Raw genomic sequence first — 13440 nt, 5'->3', positions numbered from 1 at the left:
CGAGGCAAAGGACATCGGAACCACAAGGGCCCAACTGAAGGGGGCTGCCCAAAACCAGGTCCACTGGCGAGGTGGTGTTGCGACCCTATGTACCTCGAGGAGTAACAAGGACTAAACTAATTATGTAAAGTTTCAGTCAGTTTAGTTACTTTAGTCCTTGTTCATCCGAAAGTCGAAGATCACTTCCTTTGTTTTTGAGGCATTTTAGACAAGGAAGTGTCAGCCCACAAAGTCAGAGAGAGCGCCACTATGAATATGTTCATTGTTATACAAAAATACAAAAGTGACAGCAAGGCAGTGTCATCGGCAAATTGTTCACCAAATAAACACAAACCCATACTCTTCATTGTACAGGCTAGCAGCACAAAATAAGGCATTTTGGATTAGTTGGGATTTTCTCTCCCCTGTTATCTCGGAGACTAGACCAACGACCCACAACTCATTTTGGTGACGGACACTTTGCTGTCAGTTTCTGTCCACTCACCCTCTTTGCAAAGGAAAATTAAGCAAATTAGGAGCACTAAAGTGGGTTTCAATAATTGTGGAGAAAGGGGAGTGAACCTGGCAAAGAACTGCGTTGATCAAGGGAGTGCACCTTGTTTTGAGCCCTGGCAAAGTCAGATGATGTTGATCGGTCGTCAGCAAACGAAGTTGTGCAATATCCTCTTCTTGAATGGACATCTACTGCCTGACTCCATGGCGACCGTCTCCAGCGTTGGCCTCTCCCGGGGAGTGGCGGAATGTTTACGTCCCCTTGAGAATACAGGAGCCGAGAAGGATTTCTTCCCTACCAGTTGTCGATCAGATAAGAAAGCGTGCAAATATTTCAATTTGTTTGCATCTTTTACGTGGGGCACTGAGCAAATGTCCTGTCAAAAAGGTAAGCGATTATGATCAGAGCACCGGGTTGAGATCAAATTAACAACGATCAGAAAACACGATAAAATGAGCGTACGGGGGATCCTGCAATGAACGTATGAAATGTGAGAAAGAAAGCTGAGTTCGTTCAATACACACATTTGTTTTTCCTTTTAACGAAAAGTCAAAAGCTCAACAAGACCCACGCCACTGAGGAGGCCAAGATGACGCAGCAGATGGTCAAATGGCATGCAGAACACTCCAGACAACCTCTCCAGGCTTACTTTTTTGAGAGGAAATACAACAGATTGTACTTAACTCTTAACATCTGTTCTGGGAAGGAGCACACAACTAAAGCAAACATTTCTTTCAATCTAAGTTTTCTGAATAATCCGTCATTCAGCACAAGGTGAAACCATTGAACCAACTGATATAAAAGCTGAGGAGCAAGAACTCCCAAGCAACTCTCACGACCGACCAGAAGCTTCTAGTCGTTCCAAAGATTTGGTGAGTATTGTTCGTTATCTTAGCCACGAAAACCGACGGTGACCATAATGAGAAACTGCATGGTGCCTGTTAAATTCTGCATCTCTCTCAATTTTCCAGTCAGCTAACAAACACTTGCATTTTTCAAGTATCGTCGTTTTTTTTTTTTTGTTTTTTGTTTTTTTCTATCGTTATGCGCGTCAGGTTTCAGTGATGGGGTGAATGCGAAATCTGTTATTAGTAATGTCCGATAAAGTTAGACGACCTTACTTTGTGATCTCTCAACTAGTGCCAAGAGTCCCGCAGTGGTTAACAGAACTCCCGTGGTTACAGGTGACTCGAGATGGCGCCCCTGTCTCTGTTAGTCCTGCTGGTCGTTTGGGTCGCTGAAGGTGAGCTGGACACACCAACATGCACCTACCATGAGCTGACATCAATATTCTCTGCCCCTTTTCTTGACACGCGGGCTCCGCATATTCTTTATTGGGATGCCACAATTTTATTCCTGAAACGAAAACCTCAGACCTTTTATTTGACGGACACGCTAAACCTTTTCGTGATACAGATGCTCCAGACATTTCTTGAGACAGATATTCCAGACTTTTTTTTGAGACAGACACTTTATATTCTTTTTCTGAGTAATGAATTCCTGATTAATTGAGACAGCAACTTTAGTCGTCACTAAAAAGAAACTCTAAACCTCTCCTTAGAAACTCTAGTCCCACTCCTGAAGCTGAAACTTTAAACCATTTCTTGGGCGCAAACCTTCATGAGACAGACTCTGATCTTGTCCTGAGACAGACATTAGTTTTTGTTTTTTTCTCTTGCGAGACCTTTCTCGAGACAAATATTGTATTTGTTTTGACGAGGCACGTGACTGGCAGGGACGCTTAGCTTTGCTCATCACATGCATCCTTGTTCTCTCTCATGCATGCAGACTAAAATGTAGATTGTGAGAACACTGTCGCTACTCTCGCCTGCATCAGTGCTTTGTCATATGACAGGTCAGACAGAGTATGTCTGCTACGGTGAGCTGGGACATTACCTGTACCAGTTCTCTGGTGACAAGGTGAAAGTGGAGTTTCCTTGCAAATTCAACGCCATCCGCAACCAGGTGTGCGGCGACTACCAGATAACCTTCACACCAGGTAATGCCTGGAATGGTGTCCGGTATCTGACCTACTCCGCCTGGCTGGGGGTGACTCGACTGTCGGACGACAAGGCCTGGTACGGGCGTACGACCATCAAGATTGCAGGCCAGGTTTGTGAGCTGCAGATAAATAATAAGGGTGGATGATGAATTTGTTTGCAAGTTGGTTTAACCCTATTACAACAGGGATTACAAGGTTTTATTACAAACTGTCCAAGTCGGAAGCTCGGTTTGTGAGAGGTATAATGTTAATAAAGAAAGGGGGACACGCCTCCATTACGAGGCTGTCTTCAGAAGGCTTGTACTCTGCCGATTGTTTGGTACCTTGCGACTAAACGCACCTGTTTGCGTTGGGAAAGCCTAGATTTTAGAACAACGGCTTTCGAACCAGATTTATACTCACGTGACGCAGCCTACTTCCCTATGTTGACCTGACAATGTCGAGGGCTGGGGGAGGTAAGGCAGTGAGGGAGAGGAGATAGGCACCGCCCACGTAAAAGTTGGCCCTGATAAAAGTAATGTGATGTTAAGCTCCTACCACTGTAATAACGAGAATAATGTTTTAATATAATATGTGGTGGTTACAGTACGTGAAGGAGATGCAATGTCAAGGTAGCACCAATCGTCAGCCATATAACAAAAAGGGAGGCGACCTTGAGCTGGCAGATATTTTCGATGTCAGCATCGCCAGTGACGGCCTGTCTGTCATCGTCACCGAGAAGAACAACGTCTTTTCCTTGGAGTTCGGCCTGTACGAGGTGTCCGGCGACAGACAGTCGTCATCTGACTGGAAGTTCATCTGTAACGCCGCTAATGTCAAGCTTGTTCCTTATCCGCAACAACTTTGTGGTGAGTAGCGCCAACGAGTTATCTTTCCACCTTCATGAAGCAGCTTTCCACTTCGTTACTAGAACCAACGAGCCATTCTTTCTTATCTCTAGACTAATTATTGGAAAATAGTTTTCTCCGCTAGGACTCGCGTAGAGAATATTTGATAGTGCTCACACAAGACTACTTGTTCTTGATACACGTGTGTGTGTGTGTGTTACAGGTAACGGTACCAACAACTATGTCCGAAAAAGAACGGATAAAATGAGCATCATTAAAGACGAAGAGGCCGCTGTCATCTACGACGTTTTCACCAATCCGACTATAACCCAGTACGACACGTAAGTACGATCTCCTTGTCTTTTGTACATGGCATGTTATCGTCATCGATAATTTCATCACATGACATGCAGTCGTTTAGACTTTAGAATGTTAATAATTCACTTAATTGTTGGGATTATTCTTAACTAACGTTACAGTAAACATCATTTTCTCGTTAGTTGATGAGAGAGTTTCCTTGGGCACGTAAAGTGTGCGTACCCTTCATCCAGCTTGAAATGTATCTGTGAGTTTCCGGCAGCTCGCCCGGTAGTGAGTGATTAGTGTGTCTGAGCTAATGCTATATCCTTGATCAGCCTGCCGCTTATTGTGTCCCCTCACCTGCAGCATCAACCCGTTGTGTGAGGAGGCCCAGGGCTACATCATCAACAGCTGTGTCAACGACACGGCGCGAGAGGAGGCGGTAGCGCTCTGCTGGCGGACCGTGGGCAGTGCCGGACACAGACAGTGTCTCTCTAAGTACACTTACGACCCTATGCAAGTCTTTACGGTAAGTGCGATTAGCTTGTTGGGACTGTCTTTTCCTGCATTCTCTCAATGCTTCTTGTCAGATTCTAATACTTCAGTTTGCGAGACTAATGCTTGTCATTTTTATAACGTATGTCATGTGACGACTACACCAGTGATAACGATCTGTTTGGTATCGTCAGAAATGCGTGGACTGGGCTTGCAGCGGATTTCCCTCACCAGCTAAGGACATCAAGAAGAACTGTAACGCCCTCGCCGAAGCTGTTGATGACTGCCGTGAGTTCCCGGGGCTGAAGACCAAGATCGACAAGGCCCACTGCTACTCTGGTCTCCGCTGGGTGTTGGATGGAGAAGAGGAGGGTTGTCCTCAGTAAAACTGACTTTTCCTTGCGACCCCGCTGAGTCCTCATCCACAACAATACTTAAAACACTAGCCTTTACAAGATTAAAAACTTCCTGCTAAACATTAACAGCACAGATCTTTTCTTTATCTCCTCTGTCATCTGAAAGTAAATTGAATAAATAACCCAGATCATTGCAATAAATGTTTATCTTGCCTTGCATCTTGTGTGTGTCTGGATGCCCGCTATGAAAGTCGTGCACGGTTAAATAGCGGACGAAAGCAATTGTGAATCACAAACATGTTGAGAGTGAGAAGCCATCCGATGCGGAGCTGAACGATACACCGAAGAGAACATACTTTTGGAAAAAGCAGGGTCTTTTGTGGACTCCAAGCTCTGCTCTTCCCTGGAACAACGAAGAGGAAGGGACTGAGTGGCACCAGGGCTTCTAGGAGCCGCGACTAACTGATGGTCCGGTCACAGTGTATAGTTAGCCTGGTAAAGCGGGTTAGTCCGGTTTCACCAATATCTCGCGTTGCGTTTTTTTTTTTTTTTTTTTTTTCTTCCATCTACTACCCTACCACACTTGGCCTTGGAATCCACAAAACAAAACCCTCAAAAAATGTTTCTTTTCGATGCGTCGTTCAGCTCCATATTGGATGGATTCTCTCATCATGTGTGCTCTGTGATTCACAACTGCTTGGTTTACGATTTTGGAATCATGAGACGACACAAGTTTCATTCGTCCAACAAATATATTTATAATTATTTCATTTATACGACGAGGACAAACGTATAACACATGCTGAGTCACACATGAGAGAGGTGCATAAATTTAAAATTGATTTATTTACCTCATTACACGTGCAAACGAGTTCCATCCTACATTACACATACCTAACTTCTACACCGCAAATACCTATTATCTACCTCTAATGCCTAATTCTTATTAAGTTATTAAGTTACCCATGCCCTGAAAACTAGAACAAGCAACGTCAAATTTGTTTATGGAAGTAGAACAAGCCTAACAAATTCATTACTCTAACACGGCAAACATGAGTGCTCTCATTTATTAGAAAATAAGAAATTATAACATGCAGATGCGTAAATGGCTCGATCATTTCATCAAAGTAAACATTTCAAAACATGCAGATATTCTCTCTATATATAAAAATTGATGAAGTAAATCAGGACGATAATTCCAAATTTTAAAAAATTTAAAGATTGAAAAAAATATTTGTCCAAGGGGAACGATAGGACATGCCTCTTGTTTCTGAAGTTACAAAACGGTGTCCAGAGCCCGCAGATGTTTTTCACACCCAAAGCGGTGACAAATATGCATGGAGTAGTGTTGCACGCGATCTGACTATTACATTGTTGCTAAAAAAATAAGATTTTCCTTGAGTTTCCATTTTACCATGGGAAAACGACTTTCGCTTCATACAGCCTCAAGGGTATGACCTTCATTTGCATATCACGTGATAGGCAACAGAAACAGCTTAATATCCTCAATATTAAATTTCAGCAAAGATGTTCTGGATGAACACCGACGATTTAAAAAAAAAACAAACAAACGAAGATGGCATGGAAATGTAAACAGAGATGTCTTTTAAACAAAGGAGAGTAACGATCAAGATTTTGTTTAACAAAATGCACTTTAATCATGAAAAAAAGAGCGTGAACTAAACGTTGTAAGCCCAACGAGTAAGGATCAAAGAAATATATAATTATATACACACAAGTCGTAACATCACGTGTAATACAAGTTCGCGGTGACATCGAATGTCTCGTCTTGTGAAAGTCTGTGGTCACCTCTGTCGTCTGCCGCCTCTCCTGAGTAGTTCAGACTTGTCTCCCTTGTTCACTTCCGCTTTGGCTAACACGTGAGCTTCTGTTATTTACACGGTGTGAGCAAGTAGCAACTTTATAGAATGGTTTTAGAATTATGACTTTACTGTTGTACTGCAGTTCAGTTTCTGAGGATCGTTTAACTGTTCTGTTATTTTAATTTTATGTCCCCATTGAAGTAAGAGTGTGTGTACAAAGAATGTTTTAGTGAGTGTTCGACTTATTAACTGAAAAGATCGAGAATCTGTCGGGTAAAGACGATGGAAGATACAGAGTATACACCAGGCCTGGTTGCTCAGATACTGGGCAACAAGGAGAAGAAAAAGTCATCAGAAAAATCGGATAAAAGGCTGACCAGTCTCTTTGCTGCCACTAAGTTAGCTACTCCATTGTATGCCAGTCCACCGGTGTTAAAGAACCAGGTAAATAAAATGTTGAGTGTTTATCACGAGACATTAGAACGTTGTTTTTTATTTTCAGTTGCTAAGAGCCTCTCTTCTTTTACCGTTCTTCTGAATACCTCCGCCAACCCCCCTTTTTTTCTTTTTGTTTCATCTCCATTGTTTATGTGGCCAAGTTCAGCTCTAGTCTCGGGCACGCTGTTCTTCTGCATGTGGAATCTGTTTACAGGGCTGACGTGCTTGCCATGATATAGCCTTAGATGCTAGTTCAGTATAAAACACCAGCTTTACAACAAGTGGGTACATGCACTCTATAGACCCAGTTATTTATTATTATTATCATCATCGTAAAATGTAGACATGCATAGAAAAGTAGAGACAAGAAGCTTCTCTATTTTCAGGTCGAAAAGATTTCTAGCGCTGCCAGTGGAAGTAAAATTCCAGGCTTCAACCCTCCTCCTGGTATTGTGCATGAAAGTTTGCGAAAAGCAGACAAGGCAGACAGGTGATTTCCTTTCATTTTTTAAAGAAAATGGCTGATTTATGAGGTAGAGTAAGGTCAATGATAACTGCATTCTCCTATATTTGTGATGGTGTGATACAGCTACTCGCTATATATATATTCATACATATATATAATGAGGAAAGATATTTTAATGCCTTATGGCTGTGTAAGCTAAATCTTATACATTTTATATTGTTCATCTGTGTGAAAATAGAACTCAAAAAAAGAGAGCAAAGTCATCTATTGCTGAAGATGACAGCGATGAAGAAGAAAGGAGGGAACTCAAACGTCCAAGGCGAGATAGACTGAAAAAAGTGACAGAGAAACGAACAATTTTTGTGGGAAATGTGCCATTGTCATTTGACAAAAAGGTTTGTTTTTATGTTTAGACGAAAGGTTTTAGATGACTGTTTTGTAGCAGAATAATTTATGTACCAATCTGGTAGATGCAATCATAGTCAGAAACACATCATTACATTAATCTTGTCATTTAAATTGGACATATTTATTTAACATCAGACTTTTACAAACCTTAAAGAGGGCTGGGTATGTGATATAATATTGTTGAATCATGCTTGGTCAGATAAGAAGGCAAATAGCTGTGTACTCTAAAGGTCACAGAAAGCTTGGGTAATCACCTAGAAATGGGCTAGTAATTTGAGATTTATTCCATTCTGCTGACCTTACCCGTTTATGCCTCGTGTTCCATCATTGGAACAGTAGAGAAGAGAGTTCTGTATGTTATGTGCATTGTAGCAGTGGATTTGCCTAGCATTCCATTTTTTGAACACCATATCATTAACTCAGCAAAAGAACAAAATAATTTTTTCTCTTCAAATTCTTTTTCCTTTAATATCTATAGGTCACATACATGAATTTCAGCCTCTGGCATAAATGGGTTAATTAGTTAATAGCACCTTTCAGCTTAATTTCATGTTCAGCTTGGGTTAGCCTTTAAGATATGCTTATCATGTATAACAGGCTAAATGTTTGACAGATGATGGCTATAGGTTAGGTCATTAGATATTAGTTCAGCATTAGGGTATGTGTGGATTGCACAGTGCAGAGCAAGGTAACTGGCCATCTTACACCACATCATATCGTTCTTGTTCTTTTGGATCTCATTTGTTGCAGAAACTCGCAAAGCTTTTCCGGGAGTTTGGTGAGATAGAAAGCATCCGTTTTCGTTGTGCGGTATGTGAACTCAAGTAATTGCATAACTTGTTTTTATGGTAGTAGTTACAAGAGATTTTATACAAACAGCAAAGGTATAAGATTAATGGTATTTGACTATGGTTTAAAATGTGTAAACTAACCACATGACATTAAGAAGTCTTGAACTGTTTAATTACAATGGATGTACACAAATAAAAATTCTTACCTGTATGGCAGCTAAGGAAAGAAAGGAAGCAAAATCTCTGGTATCATAGTTTAGATGGAATATATTTTGTTATTGAGGTAAAGCAGGTTGTGATAAATAATCACCATGCAGAATAAAGTGAGAACCAAAGTTTGTGCACTTACTAGGTTTATTTATTTATTTTTTTTAATTTTTTTTTTAGTTAGATAATTAGTAAAAAGGTTATGCCATTTGGGCAACCTATAGCAACTTATTATAGAACCATGAGCGTGTGTATGTGGACTGCTGTCTGTCTGCCAAGACCAACGCTTAGCCTCTTGCGAAGTTCTCCGCTGTTAGTCTCGGTGAGCCTAAACAATGAATACGACTAAACCGGAAGCTTTGTATAGACTAGCCTCATTCTGGTATCTAAGCTGAAATGTGGCTAAACAGGAAACTTTGTATACACCAGCCTCGTTTTAGTAGTTGACTGGAAAAAATAGTGTGCAAGCAGTCCAGTAATACAAGTTTGTGATAGAACTGAACAGGGAAAAAAGAACTTCTAGATCAAACCAGGACTATACTAATAACTATACTACATTTTTCATGAAATTGTTTAAGTCATGACAACATTTCAGTTATTTTTTTCTTGGATCATTTCTGCTGCAGCCTGTGGCTGATCTGACTTTGCCAAAGAGAGTTTCAGTGATCAAGTAAGTTTTATTTACAAAATAAGCATAATTGAAGATTAGTGGGATGATAAGACAAGTATACTAATTAAGTCTGATCAGAGGTATATCTGGAAATAATAAAGATGTGACCTTGAAGGATCCTTGAAAACTCCAACTATAGAGCTGTATAGAGGTAAGGATGGGCATAGATAAACTGATGACTCCCCGGCTCTTGTAGGGAGAATATTTTATAGAGTTGAGTAGTCATTAAAGACATCACAAAGCTTTAAGAATACCTAGGTAGTGGCAGGGCCAGTTATTCTACATACACTGCTGCTATGGCAACAGTAAATTTGACTTGGGTAAATGTTTCAGGAAAGAATTTCATGAACAGCGACACAACATTGCAGCATATATATGTTTCACTCAGGAAGCTGCAGCTAAAACAGCCTTGAATCTGTAAGTAGTGTAGCATTTTTCCCCCTCTTCAAACTGTTTTCCCAAATGCATGAGTTGGCACTATAGGTCACTTGACTCAGGTGCATGTTTATATTAACAGGTATGCTGCTATAAGGCTGTATGGTCAATAGTGCTCATAATTTGTTTTTAACACTTTAAATTTTCTATCCATTATCTTTTCTTTATTGCTCCAACAGTTTCACATTGCTTGCTGAAGGCTTGTTAATATTTTCTTCACAGAAATGGACATTTGGTAGACGGCTTGCACCTGAGAGTAGACCTTGCCTGCAAAGAAAAGGTGCCCTTGAAGATGCAAATTAATAGTGCATTTGCATATTTGTGTCCATGTTATGAATTTTTAAACAATTTCCTCAGTAAACATCCAATTTTCTAAGACTAAAACGAGTATTATAATTTTTTGTTGAAATGCTTCTTTCTGGTTTTTGTTTTTTTTTTAAAGATCCATTTTAAATTTGTCCTTAGGTTTTTGTGTTACTCATGTATTAGGCAATCATTTGTAGATGTCCTATTTGAAAATTCAGCAAATGGTAAATGTATGATGTGATATTGTAATTATCATCTTGTGATTTCAGTAGCTTCATACATAAGTTAATGCTTTAATTTTTGGCCAACTTTTCTGTTACCATGACAGTTGAAACTTACCTCATTTACACGAGCAGACTTGAAGTAATTCATGCAGTGTGTGTTCATAATTATTTTTCTTCTTTACAATATTGCAGCATGACAATGCGAGGTCGGTGTTTGTGGGAAATCTTCCATTCAGTGAGTTTTAACTGCAAAATTTTTCATAGTTTAGGCCTGCTGTGTTAAAAGAATTTGTGGATGCAATATGAGACAGCCTATCCTGTATCTGAATGTATGCCCTTGGAGGAATGAATCATTCCAATTACATTTTCATAAAGCTCACAAAGCTATAAATAGTATACACGCGTTCTTATATTATCTGTGATAATACATGCATTCTTACATTATCTACATGAGACAGCAATATTTAAGTATATTTTAAAATTTTGTTTATATTTTTCAGCTATAGAAGAAGAATCAGTTCGCTCTCACTTTACTGACTGCGGTGAGATAGACAATGTTCGTATCATTCGGGATCGTAAAACAAACCTTGGCAAGGGATTCTGTTATGTTTTGTTCAAGGTTAGTTCTCCTACTTTATTTCTCCTATAATGATTGGCTTTATAATGATTATATTATATGCTTAAACACAGTGAAACATCCTCATTAAGACCTGTATTCAGATCTTAGATATGATCCAAACATTGTTTACGGATGTATTGCACTATATCAGTATCATCTCCATTATAACTACCTCCGCAATGAGGCTTATTAAGGCTTAGACACTTGAGAATTGCAAAAGACGTGAAGTGATGGAAAACCCCTGGGCAAAGTGGGGAACTCAAGGACAAGTGTCTTGTCTCTGTAGTTACAAAGCAGCTTTCAGATCATATGGATTTTTTTTTTATGTTACTTTTCCCAGGTCATCTTTGCCATTTCTTTATAACTACAGTATCAGGGGTAAAGCAACATCTGTGGGGTATAGATGCTGTACAGTTAATGTTGGCTGTGTGTGCACTATGAGTTGCTGGTACAAAGGCAAGTGAGAAGCTAATGCTACCTTGTTACTTATTTTGCTCCCCAGTCTAAGGACAGCGTCTCTCTTGCCATGAAACTACAAGGCTTAAAACTTGAAGGAAGAGAGCTTCGTATACAGAGATGCTCAGAACAACCCACTCAATCAAAGCAGCTGAAGAAAATATCCTTTTATTTTATTTTTTTTTTTTTATTTATTTATTTTTTTTGTCATTTAAGCCCAGCTGTCACCCCAGCAAAGCCCTTGATGATGATGATGATGATAATAATGTTGTCTCAAATCATGAGTTTGGCGAGGATGACAAAATAAAGTGAAGCCACAAGTTTAGTGAGGGCAGTAAAATAGAGTATCGCACAGCAGTTTTCTCCATAAAGTGTCACATAGTTGAATGGCTTTAAGGCGAATGCACTTTGGAGTAGTGGTTCACTATGACTAGAGCAGTGGATCTTAACCGGGGTTCTATCGAACCTAGGGGTTCTGTGAGTTGGTCTCAGGGGTTTGGCGGAGTCTTCGCGACGGAGGTCATGACACACCTGACTGATTATGTAAATTTGCGATGGCACTAAAGAAGGGTATGGTGAATGTGCAAATGATACTTGTGGCTTCGGTACCTCAAACAAGGTTAAGAACCACTGGACTAGAGTATACCATGTGGAAGGCAGAGAAAATCCAACCCCCTCCTTCTATTTCCTTTTGCTTTCTCTGATAAATCCAGTTTTTTATGGTAATAGTCCTGACTTTCATGAGCATAGAACATTGCTGTTTTGCATTGTACATGCAATGCCTGTCAGCCTAAACCAGATTTCCCCTTCCCCCAGGTTTTTTAAGGAAGAATTTTGATTTTGTTTTCCACATACACTATTCAACCATATGAATATTTTCTGGATTCAGGTTTTCTTATACCATGTTGTGTAATCTACTGTTATAGGACGAAGTTGCATTTCTTATGAAAAAAAATTATAACAAGTTAATTAATGCACTATGTTTAGTCAATGTACCAGCATGAATCATACAGTGAAAATGGTGCTTGTAAGATTGACAGTAGTGGTATGACATCCTTGACATGCCTACAGTGCTTTAACACCAACAGGAAAAGGTAAGGAGACCAAGCGTGAGCATCGCAAGTCGTGGGGACCAAGTAACGCTACTGCGGCTCTCAGAGGAACAAAAACATCTTTCTTCAAGACGCTGGCCAAACGGAATAAAAGTAAAAAGAAAAAAGTGGACGAAGTGACACGAGTGCTAGGACCTGCCAGCCAACCCGCAGTACCACACGTGAAAAGGGGTGTCAACAGAAAGGGGAAATTGAAGGGCAACAAGAATGAGCGTGTCAGCAGAAAGGGGAAATCAAAGGACAGCAAGAAAGGGGCAAAGTTTTCTTCAGGCAGGTCAAAGAAAATAAAAAGAAATTGAAGTTGACTTTTATGATGTTTTTTTGTTTGTCTTTGAAAGCTTCCATGAGACTGAGAAACAGTTTTTATAGATGACAGATATATGTAAGTTCAAAGATGTGCATCATTATAAAGCAGAAGAGAGGTGTGCTTGTTCTCAGCATGTGCCTTTTTGTGCTGAAAAAAGTCTGATAGTGCACAAAAATAACCATGAACAAAGTGTACCTATAGCACACATGGAATGCTACAAGTTCAAACCAGACAAAGATAATTAGCAGGGTTCCTGGTAAAAGAACAATGTCTCCAGGATATTGAAGGTAGCATATGAGTTATCAATTTATCAAAAGTTCAAAGCGAAAATGAGTTACACTCTGAGATACTTTTTTTTTTTCTTTCTTCCCTTCTGTGTGTGTGAAGGTCTCTCACCATGCTGTTTGAAACTCAAAATCACTTCAAATTGAGCACAATGAGGCTGCTTGACAAATTACCCCTACAGGCTGGAACACTATATTGTGGGAAGTACCATAATATATTATCTGTTACGCATGACTTCAAAAATGTAAATAAGCCTATCGGTTGGTCATCACGACCATACAAACCCCAAACAGAACATTTTTAATAAGTTAATTTATATAGCGCTTTATCCCACCATCAATGGCTAGCTCAAAGCGCTTAACAAAAAATCTTAAAACAGACGCACACAACATATGTATGCATGTTAATGTGCATACGCTG

At 39.8% G+C, this 13440-nt stretch overlaps 2 protein-coding genes across 3 annotated transcripts; both read left to right on the top strand.

Annotated features, from left to right (window-relative positions):
• The first annotated feature begins 1265 nt into the window (after positions 1-1265).
• On the top strand, positions 1266-4674 carry LOC112570932. 2 transcript variants are annotated; one of them, XM_025249663.1, is made up of 7 exons: positions 1266-1365; positions 1678-1736; positions 2349-2605; positions 3082-3343; positions 3546-3663; positions 3989-4151; positions 4312-4674. In XM_025249663.1, the coding sequence occupies exons 2-7, from the start codon at positions 1688-1690 to the stop codon at positions 4501-4503; spliced, it is 1041 nt and encodes a 346-aa protein (XP_025105448.1). In that variant the 5' UTR covers positions 1266-1365; positions 1678-1687; the 3' UTR covers positions 4504-4674. The 2 variants fall into 2 exon arrangements, with proteins under 2 accessions (XP_025105448.1, XP_025105449.1); XM_025249664.1 differs by having other exon boundaries at positions 1313-1365; positions 1634-1736.
• Positions 4675-6317: 1643 nt separating this feature from the next.
• LOC112570931 (RNA-binding protein 34-like) lies at positions 6318-12733 on the top strand. The gene is made up of 11 exons (XM_025249662.1): positions 6318-6740; positions 7121-7224; positions 7439-7595; positions 8359-8418; positions 9233-9276; positions 9610-9693; positions 9934-9991; positions 10434-10476; positions 10742-10860; positions 11363-11476; positions 12386-12733. Exons 1-11 carry the CDS (start codon positions 6579-6581, stop codon positions 12725-12727), a joined length of 1287 nt encoding a protein of 428 aa, XP_025105447.1. The 5' UTR covers positions 6318-6578; the 3' UTR covers positions 12728-12733.
• Positions 12734-13440: the final 707 nt, after the last annotated feature.

The sequence above is a fragment of the Pomacea canaliculata genome, linkage group LG8 (genome assembly GCF_003073045.1).
Source record: "Pomacea canaliculata isolate SZHN2017 linkage group LG8, ASM307304v1, whole genome shotgun sequence".
Taxonomy (NCBI): domain Eukaryota; kingdom Metazoa; phylum Mollusca; class Gastropoda; order Architaenioglossa; family Ampullariidae; genus Pomacea; species Pomacea canaliculata.
This window is presented reverse-complemented; position numbering and strand designations above follow the sequence as displayed.

Coding starts and splice junctions, on each gene's coding strand:
- LOC112570932 (XM_025249663.1), top strand. CDS start 1,688: ATGGCGCCCCTGTCTCTGTTAGTCCTGCTGGTCGTTTGGGTCGCTGAA. Junction 1,737..2,348: donor GGTCGTTTGGGTCGCTGAAG/GTGAGCTGGACA, acceptor GTCATATGACAG/GTCAGACAGAGTATGTCTGC. Junction 2,606..3,081: donor CCATCAAGATTGCAGGCCAG/GTTTGTGAGCTG, acceptor TGGTGGTTACAG/TACGTGAAGGAGATGCAATG.
- LOC112570931 (XM_025249662.1), top strand. CDS start 6,579: ATGGAAGATACAGAGTATACACCAGGCCTGGTTGCTCAGATACTGGGC. Junction 8,419..9,232: donor GCATCCGTTTTCGTTGTGCG/GTATGTGAACTC, acceptor TTTCTGCTGCAG/CCTGTGGCTGATCTGACTTT. Junction 10,477..10,741: donor TGTGGGAAATCTTCCATTCA/GTGAGTTTTAAC, acceptor TATATTTTTCAG/CTATAGAAGAAGAATCAGTT.